This window comes from Tamandua tetradactyla, chromosome 20 (genome assembly GCF_023851605.1).
Source record: "Tamandua tetradactyla isolate mTamTet1 chromosome 20, mTamTet1.pri, whole genome shotgun sequence".
Taxonomy (NCBI): Eukaryota; Metazoa; Chordata; class Mammalia; order Pilosa; family Myrmecophagidae; genus Tamandua; species Tamandua tetradactyla.
The window spans coordinates 38,860,976-38,885,095 of record NC_135346.1 but is presented as its reverse complement, the minus strand read 5'-3'; the positions used below and the strand labels follow the sequence as shown (position 1 = coordinate 38,885,095).

Sequence of the window (24,120 nt, the reverse complement as noted above, 5' to 3'; positions counted from 1 at the left end):
ACAAAGTATATTACCTTACATTTTTCTGCCTTTATAGTTGAGATTAATCATTTGAATTAAGATAGAATAATATTTAAAAGATTCCACTGAAATTATATTATTATGAAAGTGCATTAGTACATGAGAATGTACTAGTAACAGAATTACGTTATATAAGCAGAACATTAGCTGTTTGCATATGATACAGTTCAATAAAATTGTCATAAAACTCAGATGTTTGAATTACCAGTGTCTTATTGGTTGATTATATGACAGTAACTCTCCTCTTTTATTTCTTATAATTAGACTTTAAATCTATAAGTAAGCACTTGAGTTCTTTCAGACTTTTTTTATTTGTACACATTTGTGTAAATGCTTGTTTGTAGCAGTATTTCAGAGTTACCGAGAGGATTCTGTGGGTTCCCACTTCAACTCCCCAACACACACACACACACACACATTATTATTCAGATAGCTTTGATAACATTCTGTTAATCCCTGTCATATAGTCAAAGTATGGAATTTTGGAGTTACTGCGTTTGAAATTTCTTTGGTTCAAATCACTAAGGACTCCATTTAAAAATAATCGCAAGTCTTTTTATTTTGCTTCATTTTTAATATCTTTTAGTGACAGCGATGAGGAAAAGAAAGCAAGAAGAGGCAGATCTCCCAAAGGTGAATTCAAAGATGAAGAGGAGACTGTGACGACAAAGCATATCCATATCACACAGGCCACAGAGACCACCACAACCAGACACAAGCGCACAGCGAATCCTTCCAAAACCATTGATCTTGGAGCAGCAGCACATTACACAGGGGACAAAGCAAGTCCAGATCAGAATACTTCAACCCATACACCTCAGTCTTCTGTTAAGGTGTGAATGGCACGAGTTTACACATTATACATGGTTTAATCCTATAAATTAATTTTAGAATTCCTTTATTGGTAGGCTTGGGAAGTTCTGGGCACTCACAGATTGTCTGACATGTATTATTCATAGTCATTAGTAATAAGAAATCTCTTTGGGAGAAGAAATCTATCCAACTGCTGAATGATTTTCTGTTTCCTTTTTATGAAAGTAGAAACAGTACTCTTGGTTGATTTGGAAAGGTTGTAAATTAGAAAGTAATGACTGCATCTCTTTCCTTCTAGATACCACCCCTAAACACAGCTTGATGCAATAAGAAAAATACAGGGGTCGGCAGGCCACAGTGGCTCAGCAGGCAGAGTTCTCGCCTGACATGCCGTAGACCCAGGTTCGATTACCACTGTCTACCCATGCAAAAAAAAAAAAAATACAAGGGTGTTTAGAAGTTCCTAAGTTCCTAGAAATGACAAAAGAGGAACTAAGTCATTTAACCTCATTTTTAATGTGGAGATGATACCTATAAAAGGGAGACTTGCTTGCCAGGTGATCACTGCTGATCAGTAGAGGAAGCATTCTCTATCTTCCTAATTTATATGTTATTTATAGAAATGAAATTCACCTACTGGGTACCTGTCACATGCTAGTCTTTTAAACAGGTTTGACAAAGAGGGAGATTTTCCACGGGAGACTAAATTGTTATTTTTGTCGCTCTCCCCCACTCCCACTAGTGTTTACCGAACATCAGAAACTAGCTAAAATGAGGGCAACATTGTTTTTTAACGTGTCTTGCAAATGGTAGATGACTCTAGAAATAGACCTAGGTCTATTTAGTTGTAGTGAAAGAGAGGAAATGTCTGTCATTTTTTGTGGTCTTTGATTTCTCCTGCTGTGGATGCATTTATCTTACTGATAGCTGCTTAGGATCTTGTGGTTGGTTATAATAATGAACTCAGAACTCAAATTCATGATGACTATTATATATGTAACTCATTTAAGGTTTCATGAGGAAAATAATCAAAACTGTGTAATTGGTTTTATTTTTAAAATAAATTGATAGTTTTAGTCTCATCTTAAAGGAATTTTAAATATAATTTTGTACTGTACTCTGCACAAATATATTTGTGGTATTAGACTTTCTGTTTTTGTTTTCTATTATTAAATATCTAGAAGGCTGAATGAAGTTCTTAAAAAGTTAACCCAGTTGCTCCTGATATTTTTCAGTCACAAGGCTGTTTTGAACCACAGAATAGTATTTATCTTTAAAGAAAGCCAAATTAATATGCCTAGGAACTTGTAGGCAGTCTCCTGTTGCCTAGCATTGCAGTCCTAATTCACCATGTAAGTATTGAGCATACAGGACATATGCATCAGTATGTATAACATTACAACTCCAAGCCCCCCAGTTCAGTTTTGGAACTATATATAAAACTATTGGAAATCAAGGCTTATCAGACAACATTGAATTATACTAACTTGTATGGTAAACAGAATATATGTTGCTAAAGTTCCTAGACTCATAGGATTTTAAAGCTGGATAGAATCTTGACCTTTAATGCGGAGGTTCTGAACCATTGCTATATATTAGAATTAGCTGTTGAGCATGAAAAGACTATACAGGCCAGCATCCCATCCTGGGCAATTATTAAATCGGTTTTTTTGTGGTGGAGCTGGGACATATGTATTTCTAAAGTTCCCCCAAATGATTCAATACATAGCATTAAAATTTGAGGGGGATTTGGAAGATGTGTTTGCCAGAGTGAAATGTACCAGGAAAAAAAAAAGAATTTTTAAAAAGAAGGTATACATGTTAGGAACGTTTACAGTGCTGCAAGTATAATTACTTAAACTTACTGTTTCTTCATAAGGATTCACTACTGGATTTTTTTTTGGTTTTGGTTTTTTAGCAAATTAAATCTACGCTTATCACAGTAATTACAGGTATTTGTATCTAAGTTGGAAATTAAGAGATGGGTAGAGCTGATTAAAATTTACAAGTCAATTTCTTCTCATTGAAGACTTTTAGAGTATAGAAATGTGTTTGCTAAGCTTATTAGTTTTGTGTTTGCTTTTAGACTTCAGTGCCTAGCAGCAAGTCATCTGGTGACCTTGTTGATCTGTTTGATGGCACCGGCCAATCAACAGGTAAGCTTCCACATTGGCTTTTTATTTTTAATAATCTTCCTTTCAGAATTATTTTTAAAATGCCAAATGAAAAAGAAAATTGCTGTTTATTTGCATTAATATATTTTAAATGTGAAATTAGTGAACCTGGAGCATTATTTGGGGTTAATTGTTTAATTGGCTAAAAGAAAGGAGAAAAGTGCTTAAATATTTGCATATTAATTTGCTGATCTCTATTTTTTAAATTTCTTTAGCACCTATGGCCTTTACCACTCACTACAACTACCAGGTTATTATTATTTTGTTTTATTTAATTTTTTTTGCATGGGCAGACACAACCATGTTATTATTTGTTATTTATCTTTGTATACATGCATCCATTTATCCCAATTGTCCTTTAAACGCACCTTTTTTGACTCTCAGACCTGGCAAAACATCATCTGTGGTAGCTAGGCAGTAAGTAGTTATCAGAATTACTTTTTAAAGTTATCTCCTATTTGAAACAGTGTGTTAAAAACAGTTTACAAAGACCACCCCCTCCAATCAGTACATAAATTTAGTTACCGTGAGTTTCTATTTAAATGTTTAATAATATATTTTTAATTGAATGCAGCAGTGAAAGAAAATTAGATATTAGATCTTTACCACCTACACATGAGAAAGTATAAGATGCTACCATATTAACATTACAATTTGGAATGCCATTTGGGTGCCATTTACCACATGTGCCCATATTTGTTATAGTACCATCATGCAGCTAATATGGATATGAACTATTAAAGCTAAGGAGATACGGCATCTGTACCACTCAACAGATAAGTATCTCCTGATTTTTTTAGATGCTCGGGATTTTTGGTGTGTGCTACTGTATCTTTTTAATTGTGCTTACATATACAGCATAAAATTTCCCATTTTAACCACTTTAGTTGTGTTCATTGCATTCATAGTGTTATGCTACCATCAACACCATTCTCCGTTGTTACTCTTTTAAAGTATATATTCATTTGATATTGTGTTGGCTTTTACATACAGCATATTTCTAACTAAGCATTTTAAGAAATGAATAATAATTTAAAGTCTTAGAAAATAAGCCAGCTAAAAATAGAGTTCTGAAAATTATTGCTTCATTTTTTTAGTGTACCTCACCTCTATAATAAAGAAGTCCAAGTTGCCTCTTTTGACCCTTTCTAATTAAGGAATCTAGGTATTGATTAAGATACTGTTTATTACACAAAATAGTTTTGGCACAATAAATGGGATTCAAAACAAACTGCACTAGTTAGTACCCGTAGAGATACCTTACATGACTTGCAGTCTGTTTTGAATTATTTTTTAGTGAAATTTTTTTGAAGATTAAGATATATTAAAACCAAAATTTTCATTACATTTCAACTTGTTACTGTGTCCCCAGTAACAACTAAAGTTCATTGAAGGTATTTGCTTGAATATGAATCATCTTGTTATTTCTTTAGTCTAACAGTTCATACGATAGAATTTGGAGGAGGGGTTCTCTCTAGTTTAAAAGCAGGTTTACAAAAGTAAAAGATTTTTAACATATTCTCCTTTTCACTGATTATTAAAAGCAATACATACTTTTTGTGGAAAACGAAACATATGAGCCACCATAACTTACATGACTTTAACTATTAATAATTTTGGTGAATACTGTTTTTCTGTTACATTTTTCTATAACTTATGTGACAAATATTTTTCAGATTTCTAAATATGATTGGTTTTTTGTAGTTTTCATACAATGTCCCATGACCATTTCTTTTTGATAGTTGATATTCTTTTATTACAAAACTTTTCACTGATTTATAGTCTTACATTCTACATTTTGTCAATATATTGTATATAACTAATTCTTTATTTTTGGACATTTTGGACATTGTTTTGTTTTTCCAAATTCTTCTCTTATTATAAAATAACAAAATAGTATCTTTCAAAATATTCTGATTTGATGAGGAGAAACTAGTATTTCATTTTATTTTACCTGAATTTGAACATTTCATATTTTTATAGGACATTTGTGTTTCTTTTGTCTTTTTATGCTCTTTGTCCATTTTTTCAATTGGGGGTATTTATTTCTCATTGATATTTTAAGAATCCCTCATCTTATAGATATTAACTCATATATTTGCAAATATTTTTCCATATTTCATCATTTCTTTTAATATGTGTAAGTATTTTTTATGCAAACTTTTTTTCTTTAATGTAATCTAGATTAAATTTTTGGAAATAATTTCCATTTTATAGTTAAAGCAATATCTAGTTTTGTTGTATTTTTCCTGTTCACAGTATTGCTTTGGAAAATACATATTCACAGCTGGTGGTTGTAAATAACCTCCTTGCTGCCATGAAAAGGCAGATGGAAATGGTTCATTTATAATGACAGCTCTCATGTGGGAATCTTGAAGGATAGCTCATTGTGAGACTCAGCAGTTTCCATACGCAGTAATTTTTGGTAGACTCTTTTATTTAAATTCATTAGATAAAAGTTATCTTAAAATATGCTTAAATATAGAGTTCTGTTGAATTTAAGGCACTAATATGAATAGCATAATACATATAGGTATGGATAGTCTTTCCTCAGGGAGACAAACTTCCTGAATTTTTAATTTTTAATTTTTGAGACAGTTTTCAGTTGAAGATCATATTGTATACAAATAGAGCATAGTCTGTGGTGCTTCAAAAGATTAGAGGACAGTTAGAGCCTTTTAGAAGAAAAGTGGCCTCTAATTATAAAATGTCTATGTGTGTTTCCTTATATCCACTATTCTTAAATTAGTCCTGTTGAAAGCTAGTATGAATGGAGAGAGAGATTATTTTCAGTAGGTAAGTTAGAAGGTAGTATAATTTCCATTTAAGTAGGAGGTTAGTGTAGCATAATAACCAAATTAGGTAATTATCTGAAATTTCAAATTTAGGATGTGGCAGAAATAAGATATATATTTCATCCACATTGAAGTTGTCATCTATAATTTTCAGTGCTTTTACTCTAAACATGAATTTTCTTTTGTAGCCCAGACTGGATAAGATTTGAAAAATATAATATGTTTAGTGATGTTTATTTGTAACTTGGATGAACCAAATTAAGACAATCCCCACTTTTCAAATCTTTAATGTTATAGTAAGTGATTAACTGTCATTCTGTTACCCAACAGTATACTTTGATCAACATATTTAACATGAAGGAACACTCCAAAAAACAAATTGATGGATATTAAGCAGCAAGTGTTTACAGCATTCATTTCCCTGTTCGTCTTTATTAATATATATGCTGGTTTATGTATTTAAAATGTAGCTTACTGCTTTTTGTGTGTGTTCCTCATCACATTTTATTATGATATATGATACTTTTAAGGAAGAGAAAATCAAATCACTGTGCTGTCCCATGATGAAATATAAAATGGACATATGAGATGTAGTGCTGGTTAGGAATGGAGGACCTTGGTCTTGATGGGAGTTAATTTGCTGGTTAGTGAGGGTGTATGTGAGTATGTGCATCTGTAATGAGGGAAGGAATGAGGAATTAGTTATGGCCACTGATAGTTGACTACAGTAAATGTACATTAAAAAGAAATACCAAGTACACATGTATCAGAAACGATTTGTTGTTTTTATTATTGCTGGCCATTTATTAAGAAGGGGAGATGGTTCTATTTTAATTAACCAGATGGGGCAGAATGTCTTGCAGCGATAAGACAATTCAGAAATGGCACCAGATGTTGGAAGCATCCCTGGTGGTGTTTGAGTGCAGCCCAGATGTTTCAGTCCCACCTGGCTAGTTTCTAAGCACTGCAGGCCAAGCAGCTGTGATGTAACCTATATAATGTTCACATAACATTTAAAGCACTGTAATTGAACTACTGCTGCTTTAGACTTCTAATATTGGGACTTTTAAGAGGTGAAATCCTTAAGGACAAACAAAAATAAGGACAACTATTTAAGTTTTAAATCCTTTCTAGGATCTAAAGGATCTAAATAGTTATCAGCTATTTAACTAATAATTGAATTGGGGAGGAATGAAGTATTAAAACTTGAAATAATGTTCAAATTGTAGATAATGTAAATATTCTTACTAATGTTTTTACGAATAAGAATTTGAGAGTGTGGTGTTATACATACATTGATTGATTTCTATATGTTTATGATTTACATCTTACCCCTTTAAGAACAGCAAAAAGCTGTTTTTTCCATGCATTAAAAAGGCAAGTACTTCTTCATGAAGTAAACAATAGAAAAAAGTAGTCCACTGAAATAATTGCATTGCTTCTATCCTGTGTCTTTCAAGACTGATTTTTATACAAATCAACTTTAAGTTTTTTCCCCTAATTTTCTATTTTTAAAGATTTCAAACCTACAGAAAGGTTGTCACATTTTCTTTGTCTTGCTCTCTAGTTCTTATAAACACATATACATACATTAGTTCATTTATTCTGTACCTTTTTTTAGGAATTTCAAAAGACATTGACTTCAGCATGTATCTCCTTAGAACAGGGACATTCCCCTATACAATCACAATATAAATTTCATATTTGGGGAGTTTTGATTTAAAACAATATAATTGTCTAATATACAATCTGTATTCAAATTCCATTCTTTCAGCATAACATTTTTTTAAAATCTAGGGTCTAGTCAAGCATCACATATTTCATTTACTTGTCATGTTTCTTTTATTTTTTATTTTTTATTTTTATTAATTAAAAAAATTAACAAAACATTTAGAAATCATTCCATTCTACATGTACAATCAGTAATTCTTAATATCATCACATAGTTGCATATTCATCATTGTCATGTTTCTTTTATGATGTTGATTTTAATGTAGCAGAGTCCAGAGAGTTCTCTAGAATGGCACATAATTTATATTTGTTGATTAATTTATCCTTAGATTCAGGTTAAATTTTTTTGGCAAGAGTTTCTTTCTACTTGCATGACTGTGTCCTTTTCAGTCTCTCACATTAGAAGACCTAAATAGTAATTTTTTTCTAGTTATTAGTGGTATTAAGTTTGATCACTGGCTTAAAATAGTATCCATCAAATTTCTCCATTGTAAAAGTAAATTTATCCCTTTGTAATTAGTAACTAATCTGTGGGATGTGATATTTAGAGATTTTGTGATTCTAGTATTTTCCAGCAGAATTTTACCATCAGTATAGATTCAGGGTAATGTTTTGATTCTGTCATTTCTCATAAATTTATCAATTAGTATTCTTCTCTTTCCTCCCTAATGCCACTTAAAAAAATTTTATTATCAGTATGAAATAATGAATTTTTAAATATGTTCATCTGAATCTCACCTTAATACAGAACAATTAACTGTGTAAGCTGCATGCCCACCTTATGTTCATGAGTGTAAGTAAAGGATAGCTTTAAAGATACAGTGTCATTTTTCTGACTAGAAATAGGACTGAGGAATGAATGCTTCCTTTAAACTACCACAGTTTAAAGGGAACATGGACCATGAAAACCTAAATCAATAAACTAGCTTTTGTGATGGATCTGAGGGCTCTAATATTGGTTTTTTTCGGGGGGGTGGGGGGGTATTTTTTACATTAGTTGCTAAAATGATTTCCTGAAATTGCTATAAATTGTTTTTTAGTTCTAAAAGTTTTTTTTTCTCATAACTTAATTTCTAGGAGGATCAGCTGATTTATTTGGAGGATTTGCTGACTTTGGCTCAGCTGCTGCATCAGGCAGTTTCCCTTCCCAAGGTATGATATGATTTTATTGGCAGAAATCTAGAGGCAAATGAAAAGTTATCAAAATAAAGTAACACCCCCCCCCACCCAAAAGCTTCTTTTTGGCATTTTTCTCCTTGTGTTTGCAATTCCTAAAGAATTTATTCACAAAGGCATTTTATTAGATCATTGTCTTAAAGTTTCCAAATGAATTAATTTAGTTGCAAACTACTCAAGTACCCCTAAAAAAAAAAGTATTTTAAGTGTCTGTTGGGTAGCTTTGGGGTTGGGGATGGAGGATGGGTAGGTATGAATAAATATGGATAATCTTATTTTAGCAACAAGAATATTACAGTTAATGTTTAGCTTATATGATTTTCATAAACAGAACTTGGGGCCATTGGGTTTAGATAGAATATCTTATTAAAATTCATTCATTTATACTTTAGATGTCCTAAGAGCATTTTTTTTTCCCTGTGAAAAATAACCGAAATTCCTTTTGACACATCCTAAAATAGTCAGTGGTTGGACCTCAGGCAAAGCTATCTCACTCTGTGTTAGATTAGAAGTAAAGAAATACCAACATCTAACCAGAATATAGGTGTGAATGTTTAGGATTGAAGTGTAGGGACTTTTCTTCCTTACTGCTTTAGTGTTATTTTACTGTCTCTGTCATATACTGCGGCTCTGGTTGAACTTTGGGAAAGTATTAGGAATAATACTACTTGTCATGGTTCTTTATGATAAGGATAAAGTAATTTCTATAGACGTATGGAGACCAAGGACTAATGAGTGCATTGTGCCTTTTTAAAAAATTTTTTTCAGGTTGTGAAGGGGATGTGGTGTTTGTTTTATAAAATACTGGTCAGTTGAAGTTTGAGAGACAGTATTTTAAAAATTAGCTATAAAAAGTCTTAAAATGAGGCAGGGATAAAAGATAAAATTTTACTGAATCAGTCCTATTCTGAAAATGTTTTAATTTCTCCCTCATTTTTGAAGGACAATTTTCTTGGTTGGCAGTTTTTCTCTTTTAGTAATTTAAAAAATCATCCCACTGTCTTCTTGCCTCCATGGTTTCTGCTGAGAAATCTACACACAGTCTTATTGGGTTTCCCTTGTATGTGATGGATTGTTTTTCTCTTGCTGCTTTCAAGATCCTCTCTTTCTCTTTGACCTCTGACATTCTGACTAGGAAGTGTCTTGGAGAACATCTATTTGGATCTGTTCTCTTTGGTTTGCACTGCACTTCTTGGATCTGTAATTTTAGGTCTTTCATAAGAGTTGGAAAATTTTCAGTGATAATTTCTTCCATTAGTTTTTCTCCTCTTTTTCCCTTCTCTTCTCCTTCTGGGAAACCCACAACACGTATATTTGTGCGCTTCATATTATCATTCAATTCCCTGAGCCCCTGCTCATATTTTTCCATTCTTTTCCCTATAGTTTCTGTTTCTTTTTGGATTTCAGATGTTCCATCCTCCAGTTCACTGATTCTAACCTCTGTCTCTTGAAATATACCATTGTAGGTTTCCATTGTTTTTTTCATCTCTTCTACTGTATCTTTCATTCCCATAAGTTCTGTGGTTTGTTTTTTCAGACTTTCCATTTCTTCTTTTTGTTCATTCCTTGCCTTCTTCATGTCCTCCCTCAATTCATTGATTTGGTTTTTGAAGAGGTTTTCCATTTCTGTTCGTATATTCAGAATTAGTTGTCTCAGCTCCTGTATCTCATTTGAACTATTGGTTTGTTCCTTTGACTGGGCCATATCTTCAATTTTCCTGGTGTGATTTATTATTTTTTGCTGGCGTCTGGACATTTAATTACCTTAATTAGTTTATTCTGAAGATTGCTTTCACTTATCTTATCTAGGGTTTTCTTGCTAGATGAGTTTGTTGTCTATCTGTTCATTGACCTTCAGTTCAGCTTTTTCTGGGCCTCTAGCTTAAGTTTTGTTTAACAGAGGGTAATTTTTCAGTTCTTGTTTTCTTGTTTCTTGTCCTGCTTGTAATGTGCCTTTTCCCTCCCCACCCTTAGGAGGGTCTACATAGATATTACAGACTCCAGCCGGGTTTTCCTGGACTAAGCTGGTCTCCTTTCGGGGGGAAGGAATCACCTGTGTCAGTTTTCCCTGAGTGTGAGACCCAGCAGGTTGAAAGGCTTTCCTGTGAAGTCTCTGGGCTCTGTTTTTCCTATCTTGCCCAGTATATGGTGCTTGTCTGTCTGCGGGTCCCACCAGCAAAAGATATTGTGGCTCCTTTAACTTTGGAAGGCTCTCCCTGCTGGGGGCGTGGTGGAGACAGAGGAAAGATTGTAGGCTGGTTTTAGGCCTAAAAAATTTTATGGCTCCAAATTGCAAAGCCCTGGGGTCTGAATTCCTTGAGAGAGGGATTCCACCTGAGTTGTGTTTCACCCCTCCCGTGGGGAAGGTTCAGGTGGAAGACAGCCCTGAAAGTAGCCTGTTTCTGCATTTGGGGCAGTTGCAGTGTGTGTAATCCCGCCGCTAAATCCAGAGGCAGCCAAGTCTCCGTAGAAACAGCCTCAGAAGGCTCCGTTTCGTCCCCTTTCCTCTTTTTCGGTTAGCCCAATAGGCGACCTCCACCTTGACCAGTTTCGCCTGAGCTGGGGGCCTATTTTTAGTAGTCAGAATTTGTTTATTAATGCCACTATTGGTGTTTGGTTGGACTCAGTTCCTGCTACTGTTAGAGACTCTTTCCTTTCCCTCCGGGAAGCCGCCTGTGAGGGAGGGGCGCCGGGCGCCGGCCGCAGCCGCAGCGGCTTGGGGAACTGCGCACAGCTTGGGGAACTCACTGTTCCATAGACTCGCAGCCGGTGCAGCTGGTCCAGACTGGGGTATGCTGTGTGTCCGGTCACTGTCATGGCTCCAGGAGCTGTTCTGTACTGTTTCTGGTTATTTAGTAGTTGCTCTGGAAGACAAACTAAAAATGCGCGCACATTACTAAGCCGCCATCTTGGCCCCCCGAATTAGTCCTATTCATGTCAAGTAGAATTATCTGTCAGTGTTTTATTAAATTAGATTAAAATATACACTTAGAAATGTCTGGTTTAGGCTTGTGAGACATTAGGAAGAAAGATGGCATTGCTCTTAATTTGTTTTGCGGTATTTTAACAGCTTGCTTATGTAAATTCCAAGTATTTCCTAGAAACAAAATGAGTGTTACTTCATTTTGGAAGTGGTTACACCTCCTAAGGGTTAATACCTTGTTTAAGTAAATCAAAAGAGAAGATAAACATTGCCCTAATTTTTAGATTTCCCTGTATAATTTTGAAAGTTTTTATGTATATGAAGTTGCCTACTTTATTTACTATATTCATTTTTTGCATAATCTATTTATTATGTAAATAATTCAAATATGTTAATATTGCCTAAGTGATACATTTCTTCATCTGTGTATGCATGTGGTTAATAATAACTTGATCACCATTATGCAGAGGGCTGAAACTGTTGCAACACTGATTAATCATTTCTGAACAGTATGTACCCCACTAGAAATCTCTTCTCATGATTAACCATCTCGGATAAAGTTTTCAGATGGGACAACTCATCTTGCCCCAATTTCCATTTATATTATGTTTTATATAGATCAAGCAAATAGAAAATCATCATAAAGCTTACCTTTACCCAGGTGACTTACTTAAAATGCATTTAAATTGTTTGATGTATAGGACTAATTTAAAAACTCTTAAACTCTTAACTCTCTTCTGTAAAGACAAAGACATGTTTTAGTAAAACCCTGAGATAATAAATATTAGCCTAGCCCTTGTATTACATTGTTGGTAGAGCTTCGTGTTTCTAAGTGAATTACTTTCTCTTTTGAGGGTGCTTGCATTTTAATATGGTAATAGAATAATATGATTTTAGCCTCATGTTATTGTTCTCTTTTGATATTTAGCATAATGAGACAGTGTATTGCAGTGGCTGGTTACCTTTTAGTCTAGACAAAATGTATTTCCAGGCTGCAAGTGCACATAGAGTGCAAAGAGATGGTGTTAATTAACTTGAAAATGCATAGTATTTGCTTTCTAATGACAGTTATATGTAGTTTTTTCTTCACCTTTGCTTTCTCAGTTCCATTAACTCAAGGAAAGGTTTATTTACTTAGATTCATGTATGGCCTAGAATGAAAAAGATAGTATAGCTTGCTTTTTTGTCTGTTGTGTTGCAAATAGTTAATATGCTTTTATGCAGAATTTACAGAAGCTTGACTTTTATATGGTATACCTAAAGGAAGGAAAGTATAGTGCCTTGGCTCTCACCTGTACTTTGACGGTTAACTCAAAGTGACAGTAGCATTAGCACAATTAAAAAGTAGTGAAGCATACAAGCTCCATCCAACAGAATTCCTAAAAATCCTAAAGAAAACCCAAGACTTTAATGTTTTATAAAAGTTTTGCTTATTAAGTTTTTCAGAAACTTTAAAATCTCCAGATTGTTCCTACGCCAGATAAGCCTTGAAACTTAGAAATACCAGTCTATCCAAGAACATCAGCCCGTTGCATTCCCCTACCCCATAATGTCAGCATACCTTTTCAACATGAAGAAGTTAGAATAACCGTTGCCCTAATATCCCTGATGATTGAGAGAATGATCAAATGAGAGGAAGGAGTTGTGACAGAGAAGTTAGGATTTAACAAATAACTATCACTACTGAATCATTATATAGATATTTCTTCTTAGTTCCTAGCATATTAGAACAGCCAGAAGGAAATTCCTGAAATTATGGGACTATAACCCATATTTTACTTTGAAATTTGCTCTTTAACTACTTATTAAGCTGAACTTTGAAATTTATCACTTTTCTGTATGTATGTTATATTTTACATTTAAAAAAATGTTAAAAAAATAGGCATGGAGAGATTAAGTAACTAACTTACCCAGGGTCACACAATTTGTAATGCTCTTAAACCACTACACTTAATAAGACTGTTATTAATTTTGTATTATTGAATGCATTCAACCTTAAAAATTCAAAATTACACTTTGAAGTATGGTGATAGGGATTTTGTGTGTGCGTTGCTTGTTTGTTTGTTTTTAGCTTGAGTTTCCCTCTTAAAACAATATTCCACCCCCTTTTATTTAAATAAATAGATTGAACAGTCCCAGTTGAAGCAAACAATGTACTAAGGTGATATTGTGAATATAGCACTTCTTTTGTTAATGGAAGCATGGTCAAATGAATAAAAGATTCTTATAGAAATTAACTAGCTCTACTCTTAATTTTTTAATCTTTTTTCTGCTGTGCTTTTCTATGTAGCTTTTTCTTTTCAATTTTCATCTTTATTACTTAAGACAATATAGATCCTACTTTGATTTTTCTTTAACTGTTCGAAATAATGAATTAAATGAGCTCAGAGCATTCTCTTGATTTGAGGATTACAGGACTCCCAGGAGAAAGTATAACCAGTTTAGAATTTCCTTCTTGCTTGTAAGAGTCCAGGCTAGACTGTAATTGTTTAACTGGAAGCATATTTGATTTGCAAAGTTAGTTGAAGGGAAATTTTTATTATAATTTCTGTGTGTTACCTGCAGACCTATCAAGAGATGGATTTTACTTTATATGTGGGAGTTTTATTTTTTTCTTTGCCACCTTGTTAACACTCATGGAATACTCATGAGAAAGAATAGTGTCCAGATGGAGATAATACCTGCAGATGTTAATCTGGATGGACACAGATCAGCTCTAATTTTTTTCAGTTCATAGGTTGCTATATTTGTTCTGTGCATTTTGGAGAGTCTGCTATCCTTTTAGTTTTTTATTTACTCAGCTATGGCAACAAGTGGGAATGGAGACTTTGGTGACTGGAGTGCCTTCAACCAAGCCCCATCAGGCCCTGTGAGTTCCAGTGGTGAGCTCTTCGGTAGTGCCTCACAGCCAGCTGTAGAACTCTTCAGTGGCTCACAACCAGCTTTAGGACCACCTCCAGCTGCCTCAAATGCTTCAGACCTGTTTGATCTTATGGGCTCATCCCAGGCAACCATGACATCTTCCCAGAGTATGAATTTCTCTATGATGAGCACTAATGCTGTAGGGCTTGGTTTGCCAATGTCAAGATCACAGGTAAGTTGTTCACTTCCCTTTGAAATTGTGGTTCATGATCTTTGAGATATTCTAACTAATCTAATGGTGGATTAGAATAATGCAGGGGATAAAGCAAGTCATTTTTATATATATTGTTTTTTCACATTGCATTTACCTTACTCTTCCCTAGTATAGTCATTTGAGTTCTGTAGGGCAAAGGTTTCCTGTCCATCTTCTAGTTCCTGCAAAACCAAACATGGTGCCTTGCACAGAGGACATGCATGTCAAAAATTAATTGAGTCTGACAAACTGGTATTTAATAGTAATTTTTTTTTTTAATGTTCTTAAAAAGGAACAGAGGTACTAGTTCACCCATCCACTCAGTAAAAACTCTGGTCATGTCTTTAAAGAAGCATCCTTATTGGTGTTGTAGGAAATCTTCCCATGGTGCACGTTTTTCCCTATTCTGGACCTCCTCTACATAATATAAGCAGTACAAGGCTATTCTTTTAATGCTGTCGTTTTCCTGAGGAAAAAACTAAAATGGGGAGTTTTCATTTACTTTTTCACAGTTAATCTAAATTATGTAGTGTTTACTAGCTTAGAATTCAAATAAGGCTGTGGTTAAACATGTATCTGAGTTTTACCAGGAACTTACTACTTTTTAATTCAAGCTATAGAGAATATTTATTTATGTTGCTAATTACTAATTTTAATATGTAGATTCTCCTCTTGGGTTAGGATGAAAGAAGAGAAGAAAGAAGCAGAAAGGTGACTTGTTCTAAATAACGAATATTAGACCTTCCATTAAGTAAAAGGACACCCTTGCATCATTAAATTAGATTTAACAAGCCAGTTTATTCTTTGAGTTTGTTTTATGTGACCTAAGCATAAAGCCAGTCTACTTTATTTGCTGTCTTAATAGCAACTATGTTACAGTTCTTTTCAGTAGTACATTTTAAATTGTTCTTCGTGGTCCTGTTCTTCCTACTCCTTTTTCTGTCCCTTCCATGGTTATTCCCAGTAACATCAGCCACCTCTGCGTCTTTCTCCTGAAATTCTTCTTTGTTCTCCGTTGGTCCACATATATCAAATTTCCACAAATGTTGCTTATGGTAGGCAGTAAAAGTATACACAGAGCAGGGAAATGTTAGTCAAGATGCCAAAATATAATTTGCAGTCTGATACTTTTTTACCCCTTTTATAACACAAATCATATCCTGAATTCCGTTTTGTAAGAATAAATTTCCACTTATATATTTCCTTAAAGCTGTACTAACCTTGGGCATTTTTTTAAACCACTAACTCATTGGGACAAAGGATAACATTTCTCAGGGATGGTGATTTCTAGACTATGGGTGATGGCAGAATAATTGGCAATGTAGGTATGATGGAGTTATTTTCCAATCAAACATGATTTTGAATTCAGAGGCACCTCATTGGTTAACGAGTGATTCACAGTGTTAAAGACAGTAGCATGGACCATTTGTATTTGTTTTTAGTTTCAGGAGTTCATTGCAAAGTCTAGTATATATTTGGAATTATTTGATTAAATTGCCATCTGATAATTTTTATAGACTGATAACATGAATAGATGCATAATTTTTAGAACATTTTTGTATTTTCCAGCCTTTGCAAAATGTTAGCACAGTGCTGCAGAAGCCTAATCCTCTCTATAATCAGAATACAGATATGGTCCAGAAATCAGTCAGCAAAACCCTGCCTTCCACTTGGTCTGACCCCAGTGTAAACATCAGCCTAGACAACTTACTCCCTGGTATGCAGCCTTCCAAACCCCAGCAGCCATCGCTTAATACAATGATTCAACAACAGAGTAAGTTACTGCAAGACATCCATTCTTTGCGTACTTGTAATCTTTTGTCCTGGTGACAGGACTGCTACAAGCCATGAAGAAAAAATATATACCATAAACAGTAGTGAAGTTGACTGTGTGTTCACTTAAGGTCTTTTCGCATAATACTCACTTGCTGTCTTTTCTGGCATATTAAATTATTCTGTATTCTGCTCTTGGCGTGATAATATTTATTGTATTGTGGGATTTTCGGGGCTTTGTTGCTAAAGTAATATATGTTTGTTGCAAAAAAATTTTTTAATATAGGTAAATATGATGGACAAGAAATCTTCTACAATTCAGGGATAATCACCATTAACACATTTATTTCTATCTTTTCTAAGCGTATTTGAATACTTGGGATCATTCTGTCTATATTGTTTTGTTTCTTGCTGTTCTTCATTCAACATTAAATTTTGAGCATTTTTCTTGTGTTGAATATTTTTAGGAAAAATTTCATTTTCAGATCTTTATAGTTTTCCATCATATCAGTGTACAGTTCTTCTATTGTTAAATTGTTTTTTTATTATAAATAATCCCATGATTTTGTATAAATCTTTGTACTTATATTTTCCTTAGTATAATGTTCTAAAAATAGAGTGAGTCATAGGTATAAACATTTTTAAGGTTTTTGATACACAACAGCTCTTAACTTGTTAGATAGGATTAACAATGGATTTTGTGGGAATGATTTAAAAGTGACTCACGTTTTTACCCACCCCACTCCTCTTATTGTTTCTGTATCTCTCTTGGGAAAATTGGATCAGCAGTCACTCAGTGTTTCTCAAGAGTAATCAGTGCAAGTTAATTGACTTATCCTATAAAATTGCTATAAAGAAATTTTATTTGGGCTAGAAATTATCGGTGGTCAGGAAGCATGTGCTGTTTTTCTGCTCTGTGAGTCTAAGGATTCAGTGTGGTGAAGTTATTTTGTCTCTTCTGGTAGATCTGCAACAGCCTATGAATGTCATGACGCAAAGTTTTGGAGCTGTGAACCTCAGTTCTCCATCGAACATGCTTCCTGTCCGACCGCAGACTAACCCTTTGATGGGGGGAGCTGTGCCTCTCAGCATGCCCAATGTGATGACTGGCACCATGGGAATGGCCCCTCTGGGAAATACTCCCATGATGAATCAGAGCATGATGGGCATGAACATGAACATTGGGATGTCAACGGCTGGGATGGGCCTGACCAGCACGATGGGAATGGGCATGCCCAACATAGCCATGGCTTCTGGAACTGTGCAGCCCAAGCAGGATGCCTTTGCGAATTTCGCCAACTTTAGCAAATAAGAGAATGGAATGAAACAGATTGAATGAAGGATTTTTAGCTGTGCAGATAGGTGATATTGGGATGGAATGTGCTAATCAACTTTCCCTTTCTTTTATCAATTAATTAAAATAAACCTACATGAAGAACCAAAAAGGCTATTTTATAAAAGTGAAAAATGTAGTATTCCAGATGGACAGGTAAGGGCACTTTTTAGAGGAGGCAGTCCAAATCATTTTTCCCAGTGAGAATAGACCACAAATGGTATAGTGAAACCATTCAAAGCCTTTATAAATTGAAGAGCCCGTTTTAACATCATAATTTGTGGAAAGACTGGAATAGGGCTGAATAAATGTGTTTGAATCTCTAATTTTGTACTTTTTGTTTCCTGAGGAACTTGATTTATCTGTCCCTGAATCGCCTTGTCACAATCGGGTCTGTTCCTTTTACTACCACTCTTGAATCTCCATATATAAAATCATTAAAGTTGGATGATCAAATGGTTTTTTATAAAAAAAAATATATTTTTGTCCAAAAAGGCATACATATGTGATTATGGCTAAATCAAAGGTAACTGGAATGTATATACTTTTGCTAATGTTCCAGCAACACTGCTATTATATTATCCAAATTTTTATTGTAACAAAACCTCTTTAAGCAATTGGTGATAGCTAGGGGGCTTTTCCCACATCTTCTGCTATAATTGTCCTGTGCAGAAGTAGGAAAAATATTTTTTCAGGACTGCTGTATGGTTTCCTTTAAAAACAAACCAAAAACAAAAAAAAACACCCTCCAGTATTTTTGTTTTTTAGCAGTCATTATCTATAATTTACAGTGATTAACTTGGCAAGGCTTCCTTCTGTCTTTATCCCTGTAGCCATCATTTTAATAGTCAATACCAGTCAAAAAAATATATATTTATTTTTTATTTTTGTGTCTTTTCAAAAAACTGAGAAGGTAGAAATCCATTAAAACCTTAAGTTAAATATAAATATTAAAAGTCAACAATGTTGGTTTTAAAATTGTATGCAGTATTTGTTTTGTTTTGGTTTTGAATGTATATAATATGGCATTAGCAAGCTATGATTCCACTAGAGAGGAGTTAAAAATATATTATTAAAGGAGACCTGTAGCAGTCAAAGATTTTATTGATTTAAGAAAAATAAAGGAAATTAATTAAAATGTTTTTGTTTTCCTGCTGTACTTCTGCATTAAGCTCACATGAAAATCATGATTCTAGAGTTTGGAATGCAAAATTAATTGTTTCACCCTCAAGCTAGAAATATTTTTAAAAACAAATACTATAATATAGGTATCAAATTATTACCTCCCTACTTTATGTTGAAAATTTTTTATTAAATTGATAAAACTTTGTTTCCATTGTATTCATAATGTTCTGTTATACGTAACATTAAAATGTTCATTAAAATAAATGTTGAGCTGTTCTTTCTTTCATTCTGTTAGACATTTCAGATCGTTTGGGGAAAAAATAATTATAATTTGGGCAAAGTAATTTTTATAAATAATTTAATGTTCTTTAATGACTTCTCTATTCTTTCCTATCAGAACCTACTGGTAGGAATTTTAAATGAAGCAGAAAAGATATCCTGACCTGCTCCATTCTTGCTAATGTTCCATCTACAACATTTCTAATTAGGCAGAAATTCATGTACTTCAGCTAAGTGGTAATGAAAAGTGATTCATTTGCTGAATAAGAGATGAGAGAGTGTAATTAGCTGACTGTGGTTTTTAATCTTTCAACGATTCAATGTGTTTAAATTAGTTTCAAAGAATAGGGGCTTTCAAATGTTCTTACTTCAGAGCGTTCAAGCCAAGCTCTGGTGGTGGCATAGTAGAATATCTTCACTGATATTTTGTTTCTGAACCTTTGTGCTTGAAAATAAAATTAGACTACTCGCTAAAAGTATTTTCCATATCATACTTTCCTAAGCAGTATTTCTGAAAACACAAGGGAGCTCCTTTCTCAGTTTTAATTGAACCCAGACATAAGGTTTGCTGTCTTTTCTGTTTTTTTTTTGTTTGTTTTAGAGCTCGTGAAAGAGAGAAACATAAAAATTGCCTCACTGGGGGTCTGTCCGATTTAATTTGCTTTGTCTCTGAAAGGGTTACTAAGTGATAACTTTGAAGAAAGGCACAAATACCCTGAGAACATTTGGAATTGGCAAGGAAGGTGTCCCTTCTGTTCACCGTATACCACTTTCCCTTTTTAACCAAAACTTCTCTGCTTGAATCTATATTTCATACTACCTAATGTTGGGGGGTAAGGGCTGGAATAGTCACCGTTTTAGCAATGTGCATATGCATGCGGTGAGTGAATCTACACAGCCAATCCAGATTCATTTTTGTTTCATTCCTCTAAACTTCTGATAAGATCTTCAGCAATCCTAAATATACACAGTGTTATCATACAGTACTTTTGTTGGATGTGTCCTGTTTTGGTGAAAATAAATTGCTTGAATAATATCCTTATTGCTGTTGATTTGGGGGTAGTCACTAATAAGTCGAAGCCTATAATTACTTATATAGAAACGGGTTAGTTTTTATCCCTCAAATATTTATGAAGTACATTAGAAGTTTTCCGTTCTTAGGTGAATTAACACTAAATCCTTTGATTCAGGACTTTATATTGTCTCATCATGAAGATCAGTCAACATGGTCCATATTATGATATTAGGAAAGACTAAATCTTTAATAAGCACAGACCACTCCATATGTTAAGTGAATTTCTGAAATAATCTAGCTTTGTAATTCAGCTCTCCTGGGAAACAGCATTACATTGTGGAAAAAGCATGAATACCATTTCAGCCACTCACTATCTGTGTGACCTTTGTCAATTTTCTTGACCTCTCTGGGGTCTAACAAAATTTTTCAGAAATGAGCTTAATACAGTCTTAAAAGTGTTGGGATAATTAAATAAATGACAGGTAAGACTGACCCAAGCTGACATGCTAGAAATGTTTCTCTGTCTCTTTATTTATGTAAGTGTCTGGCCTGTTGAGAACTTCATTTATGCCAGTCCCTGTGCTAAACACTTTGCATGGATGTCTTTTAATGTAAGCAGCAAACCCGAAAGTACATATTCCTGCTTTATTCCCAAAATAGAGTATAGCTAAGAAAATTTGAGATGGTTCCACTGAATTGCTTTATTTTTTTTATAATTGTGAAAAATAACATCTACAAAAAAAATTTCAGAGCACACCACAACAATTAGTTATAGAACAGATTTCAAAGTTTGGTATGGGTTACAATTTCACAATTTTAGGTTTTTCCTCCAGCTGCTCGAAGACACTGGAGTGTAAGAGAATCCTATTTTCTTTAACTCCACCTTCTCCTTTGAGCATTCCCTCAATCTTTAGGGATATTTGGGCTATTTCCATTCTAACTTGTTGGAAAGGGCTGTCGATAATAGGGGATAGGAGGATGGAACTAGTTCATGTTCTGGAGAGGCTGGCTCTCCTGGGTTTCAGGACTTACCTGGCCTAGGAATCTATCTGGAAGTTGTAGGTTTCTTGAAAGTAATCATAGTTCATGGGACCTTTGTAGAATCTCCAATAAAGCCCTCCATGTTCTTTAGGGCTGCCAAGAATGGTTTTGGTTGAGGTTAGGGAAATCATGATAAATAGCAACATCTAGCTGAAGCTTTCATAAGAGTGCCCTCCAGAGTAGCCTCTCTATTTGAACACTTAGCCACTGATAATCTTATTTGTTCAATTCTTTTCCCACTTTGGATCAGAAAGGTATTTGTCAATCCCATGGTGCCAGGGCCTGGTTCATCCCTGGTAGTCACATCCCACATTGCCAGGGAGACTCGCACCCCTGAATGTCATGTATCACGTGGTGGGAAAAGTAATGATTTAATTTGCAGAGTTGGGCTTAGAGGCCACATCTGAGCAACAAAAGAGGTCCTCTGGAAGTAACTCTTAGGCATAACTATAGGTAGGCTTAGCTTCTCTACTACATAGATAAGCTTCAGAAAACAAGCCTCAAGATCAAGGGGGTGGCCTAATTGACTTGAGAGTCCTTAATATTTGAGACAGTATTGGATTTCCCCATCCATCAAAAGCATTTGCCAGTACTTTAAAATGATCTTTATCTCAATACTCTTAGATAAAATTACAAGCCCTGTGCCCATTCTTGTCTTCCTGTGTTTTGGTTGTTTAAGTAATCTATCCAGACAAGTTAAGTTGGATTATATGCTGCAGGAAATAAGCATTTTGGACAAAATAAACCTCTCTGGTCTCATAGAGTAGATGAAATTCTAAAGTACAATGTCCTCCTTACCCCTGAATTCTGATTTACTTTAGTCCCGACCCAGTTGGCTTAGTTCTTATTTCTAATTTTAAGTCTAATCTCTCTCTCAATTTCTTTAACAGTTTATGTGGTAATGATGACCTTTAGAACTGCAGAACCTTAGGTTTCACACACGTACCCAAAGTTCCAGGGAAATACCAGCTTACACATACATAGCACAATCTAGAAATCACAGTTACAGCTCTGGACTAATGTGACTGCCATAAGAGCATACAAACTAGGCCCAATTTTCTTAAAAGTACTTTCTAAATGAGACCATACAATATTTGCTCTTTTGCCTCTGGCTTATTTTGCATCACATAATGTTCCCCAGGTTCACTCACATCATCGCATGCCTCATGACTTCGTTCCTTTCTGTAGCAGCACAATATTTGATCATTTTATGCACCACAGTTCGTAATTCTACTTTTCAGTCAGTGTATCCTTCAGCCACCTAACATCCATTGGGCATCATGTATAATGTCCCCAAATCAACAGTCCAGTGTCTCACATTATCCTCACTGAGTGGTATAATCATCAACACCCTCAATTTTAGACAATTTTCATTGCTCCCAAGAGAAAAATAATCGGTAAACACACTCTCACCAAATAAAAAATCCAAACCCCCCTTTAACTCTGGTCCTGCCCCTGCCATTATTTACCCCTGGTGTTGCTGTGGTACTGTTGATATAGGCCTGCTAAACATAGCCTATAGCATGCAATCCTAGTTATCCCCCCATACCCTGATGTTATAAGCTCTTTGTACAAGGTTCATATCTTTGAAGTAATTCGTGAAATAACATAGTTGTAGTGTTAACCAATGGGATACATGGCTCTATACAACCCCTTCCATATGGCACTATTACTTATAGACCCACTAATGAACTGCCTTCATTTCTATTTATTCCCTTACATTTAAGGTCAACTTCATTAGATAACCGTTCACCCATCTCCATTGTCCATGTATCTCTAGGTCCCCTATATTCTGTATTATAAGCCTCTGAGTTTACCTCTACCAAGGTCATAAAAGCAAAATCATACAGTACCTATCCTTTTGTGTCTGGCTTATTTCACACAGCATTATGTCCTCAAGGTTCATCCATCTTGTCATATGCTTCAGAACGTCATTTCGTCTTACTGCTGCAGAATATTCCATCGTATGTATTTGCCACATTTTGTTAATCCACTCTCTGTTGATGGCCACTTGGATTGTTTCCATCTTTGGCAACTGTGAATAATGCTGCTATGAGCATTGGTGTGCAAATGTCTATTTGTGTCTCTGCTTTCAGCTCTTCTGGGTATATACCAAGTAGTGGTATTGCCAGGTCATAGGGCAACTCCATATTTAGCTCTGAATTGACTTCTAATTGAGGATTTTATCTGCCTAAATTTGACTCCACACTTCTTTTTAACGTACAAGGCAATTGTAATTGAGATTTTTGTGAATGTATAGTGTATCTACATTCATAGTATTTGTGTGCCCCTAGATAAACTTGATCCCTGAGATTGGAGGGAGAATCTGGCAAGGTTTCTATCCATTTCATGGAAATGGCAGTACCAAGCTCTGTGTTGGACATCTTATGTACATCAACTTGCTTAATTCTCATAACCTATGAAACAATGACCTGCTGATAGGTGCACAGCAGGAGAGTCAGAAGCAAAATGGACAGGTAGCTTTGCGAAAATTGTTGTGTAGGGTCCCCAAATGAAGACTTGGCTCTTTCCAAGTAACTAGTAACTAGGGTCAGCCTCAGTAAGTCCATTTGGCAGGGGTTTTTTTGTTTGTTTAACTTTTTAAAAAAAATCTTGTAGAGTATAACATATATACAAAGCAAAGAAAAAGGCAATAGTGTTCAAAGCATTCTTCAACAAGTGGTTACAGGACAGATCCCAGAGTTCGTCATGGGCTACCATACGATCCTTTCATATTTTTCCTTCTAGCTGCTCTGGAATATAGGAGGCTAGAGGACTTAAATACTTTATCATCACAATCTACTTT

The 24,120-nt window shown here is 34.6% G+C and overlaps 1 protein-coding gene across 4 annotated transcripts in view; it reads left to right on the top strand.

The window, feature by feature from the left end:
• Positions 1-18,180, top strand: part of CLINT1 (clathrin interactor 1) — a 73,331-nt gene extending 55,151 nt beyond the window's left edge. For 3 of the 4 annotated variants that reach the window (XM_077137542.1, XM_077137545.1, XM_077137544.1), the window contains 6 exons: positions 608-854; positions 2,921-2,990; positions 8,612-8,686; positions 14,435-14,727; positions 16,318-16,522; positions 17,487-18,180. In XM_077137542.1, coding sequence (XP_076993657.1) covers positions 608-854; positions 2,921-2,990; positions 8,612-8,686; positions 14,435-14,727; positions 16,318-16,522; positions 17,487-17,833 — 1,237 coding nt within the window. In that variant the 3' untranslated portion in view covers positions 17,834-18,180. The remainder of the gene's footprint in view (positions 1-607; positions 855-2,920; positions 2,991-8,611; positions 8,687-14,434; positions 14,728-16,317; positions 16,523-17,486) is intronic. The other variant, XM_077137543.1, reaches the window with a different exon arrangement.
• The last annotated feature ends 5,940 nt before the right edge of the window (positions 18,181-24,120 follow it).